The sequence below is a fragment of the Echinococcus granulosus genome, assembly GCF_000524195.1.
Source record: "Echinococcus granulosus chromosome Unknown EG_S00039, whole genome shotgun sequence".
Lineage (NCBI taxonomy): Eukaryota > Metazoa > Platyhelminthes > Cestoda > Cyclophyllidea > Taeniidae > Echinococcus > Echinococcus granulosus.
This window is the reverse complement of record NW_020170419.1, coordinates 464,376-480,584: the sequence shown is the minus strand read 5'-3', so window position 1 is coordinate 480,584 and position 16,209 is coordinate 464,376. Positions and strand designations below refer to the sequence as shown.

The 16,209-nt window shown below is 43.7% G+C and overlaps 2 protein-coding genes across 2 annotated transcripts in view; one reads left to right on the top strand and one right to left on the bottom strand. All coding sequences in view use genetic code 11, as the record gives it.

The window, feature by feature from the left end:
• Positions 1-851: 851 nt before the first annotated feature.
• EGR_05392 (hypothetical protein) lies at positions 852-3,749 on the top strand (the record flags this gene model as incomplete). Its single annotated transcript, XM_024494641.1, has 5 exons — positions 852-935; positions 2,188-2,255; positions 2,589-2,876; positions 2,986-3,421; positions 3,678-3,749. 5 exons carry the CDS (start codon positions 852-854, stop codon positions 3,747-3,749), a joined length of 948 nt encoding a protein of 315 aa, XP_024350968.1.
• A 142-nt stretch (positions 3,750-3,891) lies between these two features.
• Positions 3,892-16,209, bottom strand: part of EGR_05391 (hypothetical protein) — a gene marked incomplete at both ends in the record, with an annotated part of 35,477 nt that continues 23,159 nt past the window's right edge. The window contains 8 exons of the mRNA XM_024494640.1: positions 3,892-4,226; positions 4,295-4,428; positions 4,502-4,587; positions 8,422-8,715; positions 10,434-10,501; positions 13,347-13,594; positions 14,365-14,627; positions 15,634-15,846. Of these exons, the coding sequence (XP_024350967.1) occupies positions 3,892-4,226; positions 4,295-4,428; positions 4,502-4,587; positions 8,422-8,715; positions 10,434-10,501; positions 13,347-13,594; positions 14,365-14,627; positions 15,634-15,846 (1,641 nt within the window). The remainder of the gene's footprint in view (positions 4,227-4,294; positions 4,429-4,501; positions 4,588-8,421; positions 8,716-10,433; positions 10,502-13,346; positions 13,595-14,364; positions 14,628-15,633; positions 15,847-16,209) is intronic.

Sequence of the window (16,209 nt, the reverse complement as noted above, 5' to 3'; positions counted from 1 at the left end):
AGACAACAAAAATTGTAGAAGTTTCAAACACTTATCTCATAATTTTGAGTGGCCGCGATACCCCAGCACTGCTACCATTTTTAGAGCTTGTGTCACACATACGTGACGCACCAACTTTTCTGCACGACCAAGAAAACTAATTAAAAAAGGGTAAAATGATTCAAAAGGGGGTAGTCTGATAAAGTGATGGAACAAAAAAGGTTCAGTGGTGGTTATTTTTTGTAATAGCCTCGTATCAAGTGCGCGATTGGCGCGAGGGTGCAGGATATCTGGTGCGGAAGACCGACTCTACGAAAATTGCCCACAGGGAAGATTAGGTAAAGGCTACTTTTGGTACTTATTTCCGGAGGAAGCCATTGACCAGATAAAGTTGCGTCCTATTTAGAGGAGTTGAAGTAGTCCATCTTACCATTAAGTCACATTGCAAACTAAATTGAGATAGTCGGAAGAAGACACTGAGGTGCAACCAAATTTCAAAGTAAGAGAGCAGATATGCAGTCTATCTAACCATGGGCTTAGTCAGTGGAGCTATTCAAACTCCACAGTTTAACTTCCTTTTTGTCTGCAGAACCGTCGAAACAGCCAGGTGTCACCAGAGAAGGCAACAAAGTTGAGAAAGGAGTAAATTACGAGGATATAAGATTATATAGTGTTCGTTATAATACGATAGCTGTTTGTATCTCGGTTTTAGATAAGAGCCACATTTAACTTAGCCATGGTACCACACACCGGGAGTTTAGGCCTTTGAGCCATGCCAGCAGTCCAAATACCTTCTGTATGTCAAATAATTTTATTCTGCTTAAGTATTATGTCGCCTTTCATCTTTGGGGGAGTCACGGGGTGTCACATTGATGGCAGCGGAAAGTGAACCCGGCCCTAAAAACATCTCTTCTGATTCCCACTGCTGGTTGATAAAGTTTTGTGAGGCGGAAGAAGTACATGTACTGCGGATGGGTGGATCGGTGATGACACCAAACAGAAGAGCTAAAATTGACGTCTATCCTAGGCAACTACGACAACCCCGTGTTCTGCAGGAAAGCTGTTAACAACTGAAGCAACACTGGCCATGAACCATCTGAAACAGATTCGTTGCCGAGGTTCCCTCCCATACTTGCATAAAGCTGTCAATAAAGTTAACTTGCAATATCTCTTCCACTTCTCGACTAGCTGGATAGAACTCGGGTAGATACGACTAGGCAGCTCCGAAGTGAAAACAACGTGGTAAGGAGGAACAGACGCGAAATCCTTCCCTCATAAACCTATATTGAATCCCGTCCTACCTTGCAAAAGTCTGATTTTAGGCCAGCATTTCTACGTCTATCTGTAGATACACATGATGGCCAACACAATCCTCTGTCCCTGAATCTAGTTCTCATACCGGCCGAAAATCCAGATGCAGCTGAGTTATCAAAAGAGATCGGTGGCGGTAAGGTCAAATATCTACTCAGTTACATGTAAATTTGTTGACTGTTACGGGCAGCTCGTAGGTATTTCTTTGGAGCAGTGACTACGTTTTGATGGCTGACGCGAAATGTTGACCAAGTTGAGCGACGGGGACGACGCTCAAAAGAGAAGAAGAGCTGTGTAATGCGATGACTGCCCCAGTATTACGTCTCCTTTTGTCTTCAGAGAAGTCCCAAGATGCAAAACTCGTACTCTGCTACTATTTTCCAATATCTTCTATTATTCAAAACAGACAAAAATACAGCGGAAAGACCTGACAATGTTCCATTGTAAAATTTGCGCATATAAGTAGTTGGTATCCTCACTACTTGCATCAGTTCAACTAGTAACATTAAAAAAGTTTCGGAAAATAACATTAATTTATGTGCAAATTTTGTCTAGGGGGAGAAAAGAGTGGAAACTGGTCAGTAACTGTAACGTTACCAACCTATGTCGCTAAAAACCTGCCATACTTGCAATTGTCATATCATTTCCTGCTTCTTTGTTAAGGTATATTATGCACTATAGGCTTAAACAAAATTTGTGTCTCAAAAGAATGGTAGACTTTCATTGAGCAACCCGCATATGGAATAAATAAATAATCAGACAGCGAATGAATAATGAGACTATACAGCCGCATTGAAAATTTTGCCTTTAGTGATAAAATGGCATATGCCTTAAAATATGCACCATAGAGAAAGGTTTTAAGCAATCATTTGCACGCATTTCTGTTTTATTTTTTAGGGGTTCCGCGCCGTTTCCAAGTATGCTCGTTTGGACGAGTTGTGGGTCGATTGGATTCTAACCCAGTTGTAAGTGTCAATAACAGTCCAACTGTTAGGCTTGTGCGATGGTTGCCACAGCTTTTCGTCTTCAAACAATTATTTATAGCCAATAAATGTTTGTGAACTGGCGTTTTAGACATTTTTTTCCGTATTATTTGTGAGATCCTACCTTAGGAATTTTTGGACAAACATATTCATTAAGGCGTTCTAATGGTTGGACTACTTAGTGTCTCGGCTTAAATATACTGTTAGCTGATTTGGCGCTGGAACAATCGACAAAAGTCCCCAATAATAACTATATCAGCGGTCCTCCTACCTTTAGATGTCACTCAGTAACAAACGTCCTCATGACACATATAGTCAATGCGGCGCGCCCTACATAAAGAGGGTTCGAAATGACGCAACTCAGTCCACGGGTAATTCCTTTTTTCATTTAAAAGCCTCCATCCTCCTAGTTAATGCCTTTTCACAACTGCTTGCCCCGGCGCGTCGCTTTTACGCCAGTCTCACTGGTCGCCCCGCCATTCCGGACACTCCAAAAGAAACATCACCAGAATGTTCACCACCTCCTTTAATACCTCCCATTACTGCCAGCCAGTCGACTCTGACTGATTTTGGTTTCCACAGGCACTACGACAATAGAATTAGGTCACCAGACTCTTACTAACCTTGTGATGCTCATTACTTGCGTTATCCAACTAAAATGTTTACTTTTTTGTGGGGCGTTTGAGCCAAATAGGGGCTTTTGATTTTACAGGCTTAGGAGTGGACACCATCGTGGCAGTGCTTCACGCAGTAGTAAATGTCAAGTGGGTCCTATTCCTACTCGCGACAGTCAGCGTACATGTCACGAGTCGTTCAAGGCACTACTGATCAACCTGGCAGCCAAATGTGATGATACTTGCATACAGCAGCGTGTGATGATGAAATTTCTTGTGAACGAAGGCATCAAACCCGCAGAAATCTACCGGCGACTTCAGGCACAGTTCAAAGATGAGGCGCTCAGTCGCAGTAAGACATTCGAATGGTGCAGACGTTTCAAAAACGGTCGTGTATCTATCCGAGACGATCCTGGTCGTGGTGGTTCCCGGCCCACAGCAATCATTCCTGAGAATATTCAGCTAGTGGAACGCCTAATTTTGGATAATCGACGCGTAACCTGTCGTGAAATTGCACGCAAGACAAAGCTGTCTGTAGGAACGGTGAATAAAATTATTTGCAAACATTTACAATTCCGGAAAAATGCTGCGGGGGATTATGTGGAGAAATAAACGCATTTTCCATTCGTCGGGACTGCTTTTTATTTGTGTAAATCGAAAATTCCAGTCCGTCCAGAATCATACAACGTACGTAGATGGGGGGGGGGGGTGGACCGTGGCTCTTTTCTAGCGCTATTTGGTGAATCATGGCAAATGCTCACGGAGGGGGGCCTCTGTCGTTGCCAATTAGGCTCTGTCTGTCCAAATTGACACTCCGAGCTGGATATGTCCGTGTCCTGAGGGCTTTAGTAGGAAACGTTAACCATTCCCATCTTCCTCTTAAATTTCCAAATAAAAGGAATGCTTGGTATAAATATGTTTTGTTCCGTTCGCAATTCATGTTCTTTTGATTTGGGAGGGAGGGGGATGGGGCATGGTTAGTAAGGGTTTACAGGACGCAGACGTCAATAGAAGTCTTCATTGGGGAAGGCAGATTGTTCACTACTTCTGGTAGCACGTCCATTTGGAGTATCCGTAGGAGTAACGTCTTTTCCATCACCGTCTCGTTCTATCCCCATGGAGGCATCAACCCCGGAGTCGGTTGCTTCAGTGGAGACCAAAGAAATTGCAGTTCCAGCGTCTCTTTCTCCTCCTCTACCACTTGCGCCAATGGGCACGAAGCCCCTTAATTCGTTGTTGATACGCTCCAATTCTTGAAGGTAATCCGTCTCGGTGGAAGTTTTACTTTGTCCACATGTACCACCACTGGCACCGCCTCCAAATAAAACGCTTTCCATATCTACGGAAAAGGATAAATTCTTGGCACTGAAATAAGTTTAAGTAGACGTTATTTTAAGCCATAAGTACATTGGAGATGCTGCTCTACAGTGCGCATATTTGAGAGGGAATCATTGAGCTCTTGGTGGAGAGAAGTGGAGGTTTTGAGACCACTTTTCCAGCTGCTTGGGGCGACAGGAGAGATGACATCCGAACTGGGAGCACTAGAAGGGGTAGCAGGAGGAAATTATAAATTTGCGCAACATCATGGAAAAGGAAGGAGGTATTCGAACGAACCCGATTCGCTGTGCGAGATTATCAGAACATCGACGAAGGCGATTAGAAAGACGCAGGATTGAGGCCGCAAGTAGGGATTCATAGGACTATGCGGAACAGAGAGTAGGAGAAAAGGCTTTCACACGCACAATAAGGCAGTGTCGTTAGAAGGGTCAACAGTGCATTTTTCAAAAAGTGGACATACATTTGTTACACATGAAAAAAAATAAGAAAGAAAAGCTGATTAAACAAGTCAGCATGCATCACAAGCCTACCATATCTGGTAAACTAGCAGTAATTGTGCTTTTACTGTGAAAGAAATAACAATCTGCCATCTGGCTTCCGTGGACAGATGGTGTGACAGAAAAAGATATTAAACCCCGTAGTATCAACATAATTCGTTTCCACAGATTAAACATTGAGTGTTCCATCTTCCCTGCACGCTGTACAAGGTTAAGTCATTGGCTAAATGTTTAATCGGTATTTCATGGGCATTCAACACCAACGTCAAGCAAGCAAGCACACCGCTGTTCACCTTCAAACGATCAAGTATTCTACACCACAATGATCAATCTTCACCCATTCTGTTCAAAAGGCAGGAACTTGGCAGAATTAGTCAGAACAATCTGATCGAGAACAAGTGCAGTGCATAGTAGACGAAGAAATCAGATAGAAAACAGGACAAATTGCCAGACCCAGCATCGCATAAAAGTGGTGCTAACGGTACACATGTCAAAAATCTACAAGCATAAATGTCAATTCCTCATTTTACTTAAATAAATCCCCCAAAAGTGCATTGCAGTAGCAAAAACATATATGTTTTTTGCGACTTAATGTTGACAATAAGGGATAAAAGCCAATTCTATCAAAACAAAGGAACAACTAATTAGGGTTGGGGAAAAAAATTCTGGCATCCTGATTTTTAAACACTCAAGAAAAGGCTATGTCCATAGCCTCTCAACTGCCCCTCTAATAAGTTGATAATACACCCCTCCCCCTTCTCTACCCTGTCCCGAGTTTAGGTGTGACTAAAGGCACAGTAGCCTAATTAATGAGGAGGCAAGGAGAGAAGCAAAACATGAAGCGGGTCGGGCTACTCACAGAGCATGTTCGACGCTGTCAAACACCACGGTTAATAAGGCCTTCACTGCTCCAAATCAGACTATAGGTGACTGCGAATTCGCCCAAACTGTATGCACGCACTTTGCTGGGCAGGCTTTAACATCCGTAAAGAGGTTAATTCAGCCCATAAAAGTAGGCAATGAGTAAAAGACTAACAGCAGCCTTCAAAGGGACTTGTTAAAGCAAAAAAACGCATTGAAACTATGAATAATTTCATGACAAAAAAGAGGAGGCAAAAAAAGAGGAATTAGAATCACCCCAATGATGAATTTGCTGTCAACGTAAGGTCGAATTGACAGTACACTAAAACAAACGCAAATTATTTACCAAATTTAATAGTCCTATGTTAAAGCAGAGCAAAGAGCAAAATTGCAGAATGCCAGGTGATTTTCCGATGGGAAAAATTAGTGAAACTTCTAATTACTCTCACGCAACGTTGCGCCTATCTGAGGCTCGTACCTTAACACCCTCTAGCACAGCCAGACGAGGTCAAAGTGATAAAGTGAATGCAGGGTGGTACTCACAGTTCCTGCGCATTGTGTGGGTGTGACTCAACTCGTAGGTACGCGAAGAAACCTACATACACCCCCTCAGAAACGTCCATTAGCAATGAACCAGTCAGTGCAGAAAAGTCCCCCTTTTTCTCAACTAAATAGAAAACGGTTAGGTTGCTGGACGGCTACATAGCAAAGAAAGGCCCTCAAAAGAAGTATGGAGAAATGCAAGGTAGATAAGTGGTGCCTCAGTCTTGGCAAAACCTCCTAGGAGAAGTGCAAGGCAATGTGAGCTACCCTCGTTGTAGGATAGCATCCAAAAGAAGGAATGGAGCAAATTCTTCTCTTTACTCGCCTCCTAACCACACATTACATTCGCCCTGAATAGGACGAAACTCCATAATAACAATGCAATCTCACCACCGTAATCCTAATTCACGGGGGGCTTTTAAAACACCACCGACGTGATAGGCGACACACAAAGGAAGGCCCAAAATGGGAAGGAGGAAAATAAAAGACCAGCTAGCTCTGTACCCACACTTGGAGGCCACCGAGGGCCATAGGGCACTCCTAGTAGCCAAAGCAAAGTGGCAGGCAAGGGCGTCAAATTAAAATAAACGACTTTTTCGTTCACTTCCTTTTCCACATCTCACAAAAAAATTTACGCTCATTTACTTGTTCAGTAGAATTACTGCGTTCATTAGCCACAAGGTGGGGGAGAGGGGAGAGAGGGATCAGGACCACATAAACGTAATAATCAACTACATAAGTACCCATCGTTAGCCCGTTCGCCAGTTGACGTGAGTGTCTGTAGTCCTTTTTAAAAAAACGTCTGCAGGTTTATCATCTTCGGTGACGTGATTTCAGTGAAATCGCGGAATTCGTCAGTCATATGCCACTTTCAGAACAAGCTAAACATTGTCACCTCATAAAACCGTAGACAATTTCCAACCAGGCTAATGATTTGACATCAATACGGACTTAATGAGACATAGCGCACCAAAAGTCATAGCGGAGGTGGGCACAACGGTAGACATTTGATTGTCCTTCTTAAAAAGTGGTACCCTTAGCACCAAAACTGCCGGTGTAAATGGACACGATCCGCCTTTATCCTCTCAAGGGGGGAAATTGCAGGGTCGACAATTCGACGATACGATTATAACTGCTGCAGCGCTGTCATAGCTACTGCAGCCAATTTAAGCAAATGAGTTGCCAAAAGGTAGGGATGATGGACATTATCGCTCATAAAAAGGCGATCAAATAAACAAAAGCACAATTATTTGTGATGAGTCAAGTTCATCACGGGGGAAAAAGGTTTATACTTTTTCTGGTCTATTTAATAAAGCCTAATTAGTCCACTTTAACGCTTATAAGTCACATATCCTTATCCCCTTCTACCCTCATGTTTTTTTATAGGTTAAGTAGAAAAGAGAGGGAAAGGGAAATAAATTAAGCCGCTTTTTGGCTGATCACTTAATCAACGTCAGTTAATGTCGCTTAGGCGAGAGGGGGGACAGTCCGTTGGTTCGCTAGAAGTTTTGGCACAAAAAGTATGTAAGCATAGTGGTCTGAGGTCCTTAAAAGATGCGGCCATTTATTTCACTAAAAATGGGAATAAGGAATGATTTGCGAACTGGCCCAATTGCTGTCGTGCCGTTTATGCCTAACCGCCTGCGATCTTCCTTCCCTCCCAGCATATATACACCTTCTCTTGGTAGATACAATGCATGCCACTCATAATTTTTTTTTTACTAGAAGCTCGGTTGCTTCAGTGCGACATTTACCATTAATAGGCGAAGCAGATAGTAGGCAAAATACGCATGGAAAATGAAATCATCATCGTATCTACAGTCGTCGCGTATGTGTGACGCGTCTAGCATCACATGCCCTACGGATCGCACCAAAAAGTGCCACGACTAACCAAAGTGATTGAGTGGAGGGAAATAAAGCAGCTGGGTGGTGTCGTTTCCACTCCGAGGTTGAACCCTACTTTCATGTACTTTGTGAGCCACGTTTTGATTGGTCAATTCAGTGGTGTAAATATTTAAACAATAAACCATTTGGAATGTAAAGGTTGATTTCTCCCTCAAGGCCCTGACATCAAACACGGCCAAATAGATATTCTTTGTAGAACTTGTATAAGCAGACTAAATTTTATCAATTGTTTAAGCAAGCAACGGAGAGGTGGAAAAAAAATAAACGTCCAAAAAATGTGCATGGTAAAAAAGTACTATCTCAACCGACACATCGTCCCAGCTTTTACCTTTTCTTTTCATTCGAAAAGAGCACCAAAATGGCGTAAATAAATTGCTGAACGACATTTACCTTGTCAGTGGGATCAGGAGGTGGTTGAATTTCATTCTCATTTCCACCGACCTCGTCACCAGCACCGACTGGACCGAGGGAAAGCGAGCGACGGCACCGCTCTGCAACATCGGTGGAGCGGAGCTCTGCGGGACGAAGAGCGACACGGGTGGCAGCGACAGATGAGAAAGCGGAGCCTCGTAGCACCTCATCTGCGTCAAATCGACGGGCCACGGGTTTTGCGATGCCTCCGACAGAACCGCTTGATGATTCCTCTGTTGACGAGACTTTTATAGAGGACGAATTTCCTGTCATCTAGAGATGGACAGAAGGTGGTAGATGCTCTCATCATGTGTAAAAAGTCTGGCGGAGACTTGTGGAGTAAAAGAGCCGTGGTTGTTTGATTTGTAAATTAAACTACGTAGCTTTTAAACTTTCGTAATTTGAACACTTGTCCTCCAGGCCACCTAAGCGCGATTAATAAATCTCCTTATTCAACAAAACCATGGCTTTTACGACTTCAGAGAAGGCCCTCTTCACAGTCCGTCTTGCACTTTTCTTTCAGCACCTTCACCACCAAAGCCATTTGTGTATGACGCGTGAATTTTATTACCGCCATTCAGCGTCACATATATGTGACAAGAATGCACTAGCGACCAATAGAGTTGTCAACACATTGGTCGAGTTCAAACAAAGGAAAAGAAAACTAATTGAACGGTTTCCCTATGGTGAGAGTAAACATGACGTTTAGTCTTATTCCCCATCATCGGCGGCCCCTTCCTGTCATGCTAAACAAAGAATGGTCATTTTCTCCCAGAAAGCTAACTTAATCAAGACCAAAGGTTCCTTGAGCAATGTCTCAGCAAATATCCCATTTTTGGCGTATAAATATAGCGCCTATTAATCCGCCCTCACTGTGCACTCCTTCCAGTTACGAGGCTAGGAAATTCCTCCCCTTGCCTGGGAGTCATCTGGCTAAATAAAATGTGGGCGCGTATGTGCAGACGCTGAAGGATGAAACGAGGGAGGAGGGGGAGAAGAAGAGGGGAAAGGGGAGGAGGAAAGACTCTTGAATTATTGAGCATCGAGGAGGAACTAAGCGGAGGGAAAAAGGTATGTTCCTTCGCCAACACTCCCCCTCCCTCCCCTCTCTACTTCTCCTTCTCCAATTCACGCATTACACGAGAAAATTTGCAATTCGTCATGCCTGAACTCCCATCGCCCAATCATTCACTTGCTCAGTGCTTTAAAGCAAAACCCTCAAATGAAAAATCCGTGTTTGGATAGCTAAAACATATTCCGGTGAAGAAGTACAGAACAAGAAATATTTATAATGTGGAACGGTAACCCAATCACCCTTTCAATTTGTACGTGAGCTAGTAAATTGATTTTAAAGATAGGCGAAAGAAGCGGTAGTGAAATATGCCTTTCCTTTGCGATAAAGAAAACGGAAATTTATTCTTAATACAAGGCTTTTTAAGCTAACTTTGCTTACTAACTGAATTACTAACTGAATTACTTCAAATTACTTCAAAAACACATTTCAATATGAAAAAAATAACTTCAATAAGAATTTCGGGGATAAATGGATGATTAATTAAGAAGCTCCTTGTCAATATCTTGCAGTAAAATAAAGCGGTGTTTTAGTTAACAGTGGGAAGCAAGGCGAACTTTAAATTGGGATGAGATTGTTGCAACACTAGAACTACCGCCGAAATAGAGCAACAAGTATCTTTGCTGAGATGGCAAAAGAGAAATATGCAAAACGATTTCAACGGCTAAGGGTTTGAGAAACAGAACCAGCCTTTATTGGTGCTTTTATCGCCTGGGAAAGGTGCTTCGAGAAAAAGTCCTCGAGGCGGCTTTGATTGCCCAAATGCGTTTGCTAATTTACCTACTGCATTCTAATTCTTGAGATGCAACTTTTACCAGGAAAATTAGGCAAATTAAAGCATGACAAAACGAGGTGTGGAGTGGGAATGCGAAAATGAGGTGAAGGCGTGATGTTTTTCATTTCGCAAATCGCAACTTACCGTGGCATCGCCAGGGGTCCCTGAAGGTCGGTTTCCACGCAAAATGGGCGTTATAGCGACCACGGAGCCTTAATAATGATAAAACTTTTATATAGGACTGAAAAATAATTGCAAAGATTCAATTTTTGAATTTCAGGTTCGTAAGGAAGAAACAAAACGAAAGGGGGGGGGGGGGGAACACACTTGGCACGGATTTTGATGCGACACTCGGCAAGTTACTTGTTGGAGCTGATAGGAAGAGCACAAGTTGTTTAAATGCACCTCGCCAATCCCCAACACCGGAAGTGAATCCCGATCCTTCCGACCCCTCGTCCCCCTTGCCCACCAATCATATGTTAGGATACTCAAATGTGCTCCCCCACTTCACCTCCGCGATCGAAGGCGGAGGCTAGAATGAAGAAATACCGAATCCCCTACACAGAGGTTTATGGGATATTAAAGGTTGTTTCTGCCTAGGGAATCGGTGAGGTCCACTCGGATAAGAGGTTGGTGCAATCTGTCCGCTTGTCACAGAACAGGTCTGCATGTGCCATCTCCCACCTCATTCTTGCCATCCGTTCTTGTTCTTCCTTCACGAATCTCATTTAAGTCAGTTTCAAACGTTCACCTACGATTTGCTATGTGAGGGAAAGGGAGAACGTGGTAACAGAAGACAGTTTGTTGAAATGGTTCAATAAGTCGGGTTAGAGGAGAGAGAGAGAGCGAAAAGCAAAACAGTTCGTGGCGCCATTGCCAGGCTAATGTGGAAGTAACGCGTGAAGAGTAGCAGTCGTCAGTAGTTGTTTAAGGGCGTGGGTGCTCTTAATCACCCGAACGACATCCTAGTGACAAGGAAAGTGGTTCTAGGGCTAAAATGTGAGGCGGGAGAGGGGGGAGGAGTATTCGGGGTGCCGTAGATGCCTGTTGAAAGTGGAGATATGTCTCCCCCTCCCTCTGAAACGACTAAGACACAACTTGAAGGTGAGCAAAAAAACCGAATAATCTTACACAGCAAGAAGTGAATTATGAGAAGATGGACAGCCTGAGAAGAGAGCTAGATAACAATAGGAGTTTCCCTCCTCCCTTCCATCTTTCTTTAAAAAGAACACAAAAGGGGGATTTAAAAAAGGTATTTTGTCTTCTTTTCTACTTCCTCCTTAGCCAATTAGCTAATGAAGGAGCACAGAAAAGATCTTTTTTGAAGTGACGTTTGTCAACAAAAAAGAGAGGCGGAGGGGGAAAGCCTGCTGCATTGACCCTTACCTCTAATGTAGAGTAATGAGGTAACTCTATCTACCAAAAGCCGTTTATTTCCCTCCTATGTAGGGAAAAATGGGATGTGTTAGGTTTTGCGACGGCAAAAAGCACCCATCCTTTTGCCTCCCCCTTCCACTAAATCGTTTTAAGGGAAAAATCAAGAAAAGGTAGGGGAGGGGAAGGGAAAAAGGTGAGATACGAACCAACAGGAGGTGTGCTCTAGTCTTAAAAGGTCCTATCTTCCCAGGAAAGCAGGTCCGTGAAATGCATCAGGGGCGGTACTTTAGCAGTCAATAAGAAAGACAACTTTTCGGCCTGGTGAAAGTGACTCCACTATGCCTGCCTACAAGCAGAAGGGTAACGCAAAATGTGAAGGCAGAGGGTGGTGGAGACTGCGGAGGAGAAAGTGGATCAAAACTACGGATTGAATTCACGTTTTCGGGACAGGAAAAAAAGGCGGGGATAGAGAGGGGAGGAGAACAGAAACAGAAGGAGGATTAAGTCACGCACAGAGCTCGAAAGAGTAGTTGAATAGTAACACAGGGCTTTGAAAATTTGGTTACATCGGCGCGCAATTCTACCCACCAGTGAATGTTTCTTGGGGGAAGGAGTTTTGGTCTTTGGATATGAAGCTCACGGAGAGTTAATTCGGACCCTAGTCTCTTGCCAGAAAACTTAACAAATCTTTTAACCCCGAAATATCTACAGTACGGTCGAATCCTCCTCGGATAGGCCGCTGTCGGTGGCGAATTTACCACTAAAGATAGCTGCAATCAAAAGAAACACACGTCGGGATCTAGATCGAGGTCTTCAACCACCAGGGGAGAGGTCGTTCCTGGAGTTAAGAAGTACTTCTAGCCATACTGTTGAATAACCAAACAACCAAGTACTCGAAGTGTTCTTCAGATGCATTTATTTAAAGATGTAACAGCATCATTTTCCAGGGCTTTCAAGAGGTAGACGAAAGTTGGAAGAGAGGAACAGGAAGATTCAAAGTCCTGTTTCTCCCCTCAAATCCTCCCCTCACCACTACCTCGCCTTTCAAGCAAATGGAGCCATGAGAGGCAAGTGGAGTGCCTGTTCCCCGTTCGGATGGCTGGATATTTGAGAGCCCCAGCTGGACCTACAGCATGAACTACGGGGTGTAGAAATAATCACTTCGTCTTCGATCCCGTCTCATGGTTCACCACAATCAACTGGAGGACCTGTCGCGGTGGAAACAGGAGGATGATCACTCGACGCATCACGAAGGACATTCAAAAGGAGGCTAAGCAGTGAACGCCTCTGTAGGGTAATAATAATCCCTCCTCCGTGTTGGGAACTTCAGAAAAGACGAAGGAAAGGGGTTGGAGTAGGGGCAAGCGCCATGCAATCTAGCGATACAAAACGGGAGAGAGAATTCTTCCAAAAAAATGTAGCCGTCGGAATTATACATCTGTGAAAAGGATTTTCTTAAATTAATATCATCGAGACAAACCGGAAAAGGTATAGCTTCACCCTAACTCCCCACGCGGCATCAACTACTTCAGGTGGTCACGAATTCAGCTATTCTTCATCCTTACCTCCCCCCCCCCTTCTTCCTATGCATCCAGAGGTTAAATACTAAGAGCATCTTCTCAATAAAAACAAGTATTTTACCTCTTAGAAAAGAAGAAAAATAAAACCAAAGAGACCTACAATGCTTCGACTCGGCTTCGGGTCGTCGTTGAAGCACCATAGGTGGCACAGTGGAGGTAACACTTATCCCCGTTGGTCGAGATGACATGACCTTGACCTCGGTTACAACCTTGGTGGCGAGATGACTAGGTGGTGCGCGAGTGAGGGTGTTGTTTGAATGCTCAGTAGGGAAGAGATCATTAGGAGTGGGACTGTCAACACGTTGATGATTTGCGTTTCGTAGGGAATGCCGACGAACTGTGTAACGACTGCGGATAAAGGAGGAAGTCAAACAATGATGGCATTTGTTTCAGAGGTTCACATCACTTTATCCACCCACCATCCAAGTTACCTCCTCATCCAGTTTAGAATCATATTTCCCTATGTACTGATCAGTATATTTTCCTTACAGGTAAAAAAAAGAAAGGAAGACAGAGAGAGAGACTGGACAAGGGCAAGAGATTCTAGAAGGAATTGTCTGGAACTCAAAACACTCCACCTAAATGTCAACCTACCCTGAGCTGCTTTAATCTCTCAGACCAATTCTGCTAAAATAAAGTTCGTCCTAAAGAATGAACGCAATTTGGGAATCTCTCGACAACGCCTACATCAGATGTTACCATCAACTGCCATGCGGGTGGCAGAGATTAAAAGAAGGACTCGTAGATACAGCCGAAGCAAGGAAGGTGCGACGGATAGCGCAGGGGATGACGCCCAGAAGCCATGATTGGCGACGAGGACAACACTCATGAATACTTAATTTCTCTCCTTTCCTAATAACAAAGACATGCAAGTGAGGAGCGGGTGAAATCAGAGGGAGTTCAGCCGAAAGGTTCCAAGCACTGACTAAATGCATAAGGCTATACTGACTCCTTAAAGTCCATTTCATAAACTCCAAGGGGGCTTTTGCCTTCCCTTAAAACCTGTCGCGACATGAAATACTTAACTACAGCAAGTTTTAAACCCACCTAATTCTTGACCAATAGAAATAAAAGAAATTCATCTCCGGCTCATTTGATTGGCCAGGAAGGCAACTCACTTTGAATTGGTAGGTCTTCGGCCACCACGAAACGGATGGCCCGGTTCCGTAGCTGAAGCAATCGATACAGGGGATATTGGTGGTGCTGAAATTGGAGGCGAATAAGGAGCAGTGGAAATTGATTGTCGAGTCTCACTCGGGCCTTGATTCTGATTAGATGCGAAGAAATAGCGTGTGGGGTGAATCACTTCATAGCGGTTGGCTGATTTGCCTGGCATCGATGAGCGGTCCATTGATTGGCTGTAGAGGTCACTAATTGTGGGCTGGAAATTTTTATTTTAGAAAAATATTTCGTATCCATATTTTTAAAAAATCCTCGAAAATACAAACAAAAACTCATCGGCAAAATAATTTGCGGTCATAAACTAGGAAACTTTGGCGGTGATTTTCTCATTTTTTTAGAAAGTAGTATATGATAATTTAAATATTTCACTGCAGAAAAAAGCGTCAGAAGAATTTGAATTTTAGGTTAGCAAATTTAAGTAGTTAGTTTACGAGGACAGACAAAAAAAGAAGACTTCTTTTCCAACAGGGACACTGAAAGTAATAAAACGCAATCTTGCAATGTTATCTCAAGTGTCAACGGTGTCAATGTCATAATCGGCCGAGGCGTGACAACTGCTACATCGCGTTTTGACATGAATTAAAAGCGCCGACGAGGACGCAGATGTCGTAAATGTGGGGGGAGTAGTTGCTCGGGGTGGCAATAAAATGCGGTTGTCGTGAGTAAAGAGGAAACAAGGGAGGATTATTCCTTCGCGCTTTTCACTAGAAATTTTTAGTTTATTTTTCAAAACTGCTAAGTGAGAATCTACCACAAACAAGTGTTCAACTGACGGAGAGAAAAATGACGAAATTTCGGCGCAGCTGTCGATTTAGGTGAGGAAAAGGATGAAAAAAGGACCTAAATTTTTTTTTAAATTTGCAACGCGATAACGACCCCGTTGGAGAGGAATTTCGGCATAATCAACTACCAAACAAGGACAATGACGTGGGGTCGATGGCGTTGAAGCAATAGAAATTTCCGACTTGGTGAGGTAACACCAGCATCCCTGCCCTGCGGTCCGCTGCCCACTTCAACATGTGTACAAATAAATGGTTTGCCCCAAGTTGACACAGTCTCCTCCTCATTCTGTTCAACAACGCGACAGAGGTGACAACGACTAGGGGTTTTAACAAGCAATCATCGCATTCCCCTCAGTGGCTGTATTTCCATTACGACCTACTTCCACACTCCAACACCGGGGTCCCAACTCACCCAAAACTCACCTGAGTGGGTGGTGGTGGTGGAGGAGGAGGGGACGGAGAGCAAAATTTCTCATTCACTGGGCTTCTTTTCACACTTGTCTCACCATACCGATGGGTTAGGTAGGTAGATAGACTTTGCAATTGTGGCAGTTGAATCGGTGTTGCTGGCACTGTTGGGTGAGTAGGCTGTCTGTAGATACGTCGGGCTATTTCGTTCAGTGCTTCTTGTGAATCCTACAGTGCAGAAAGAGACATATCACGACCCCATCAACTCAAACCAACCCACCTCAACTCACAAGAAGAAAGGTGTGAGGAGGATGGCGTTTCCTTAAGAGGTAATACGTAGCATGTCCGCGTGTCACGAGGAAATCCGACGTCGCAAATATATGGCTCATGTTCTCTACCACTTTATGCTAGCTGACTGCATTTTCACTAGTGGGTAAATCGGTCAACAAAATAGGCGTGCGCCCATTGATGCTGAGTCTCATACACTGAGCGAATAAGCAAACACAGATTGTGGCAACCGACTTGTCTCTGCAATTCTAGCAACAGGCTGGGAAATATCTAGGTGACCCTGAGTAGGAAAAAAAACTTCAC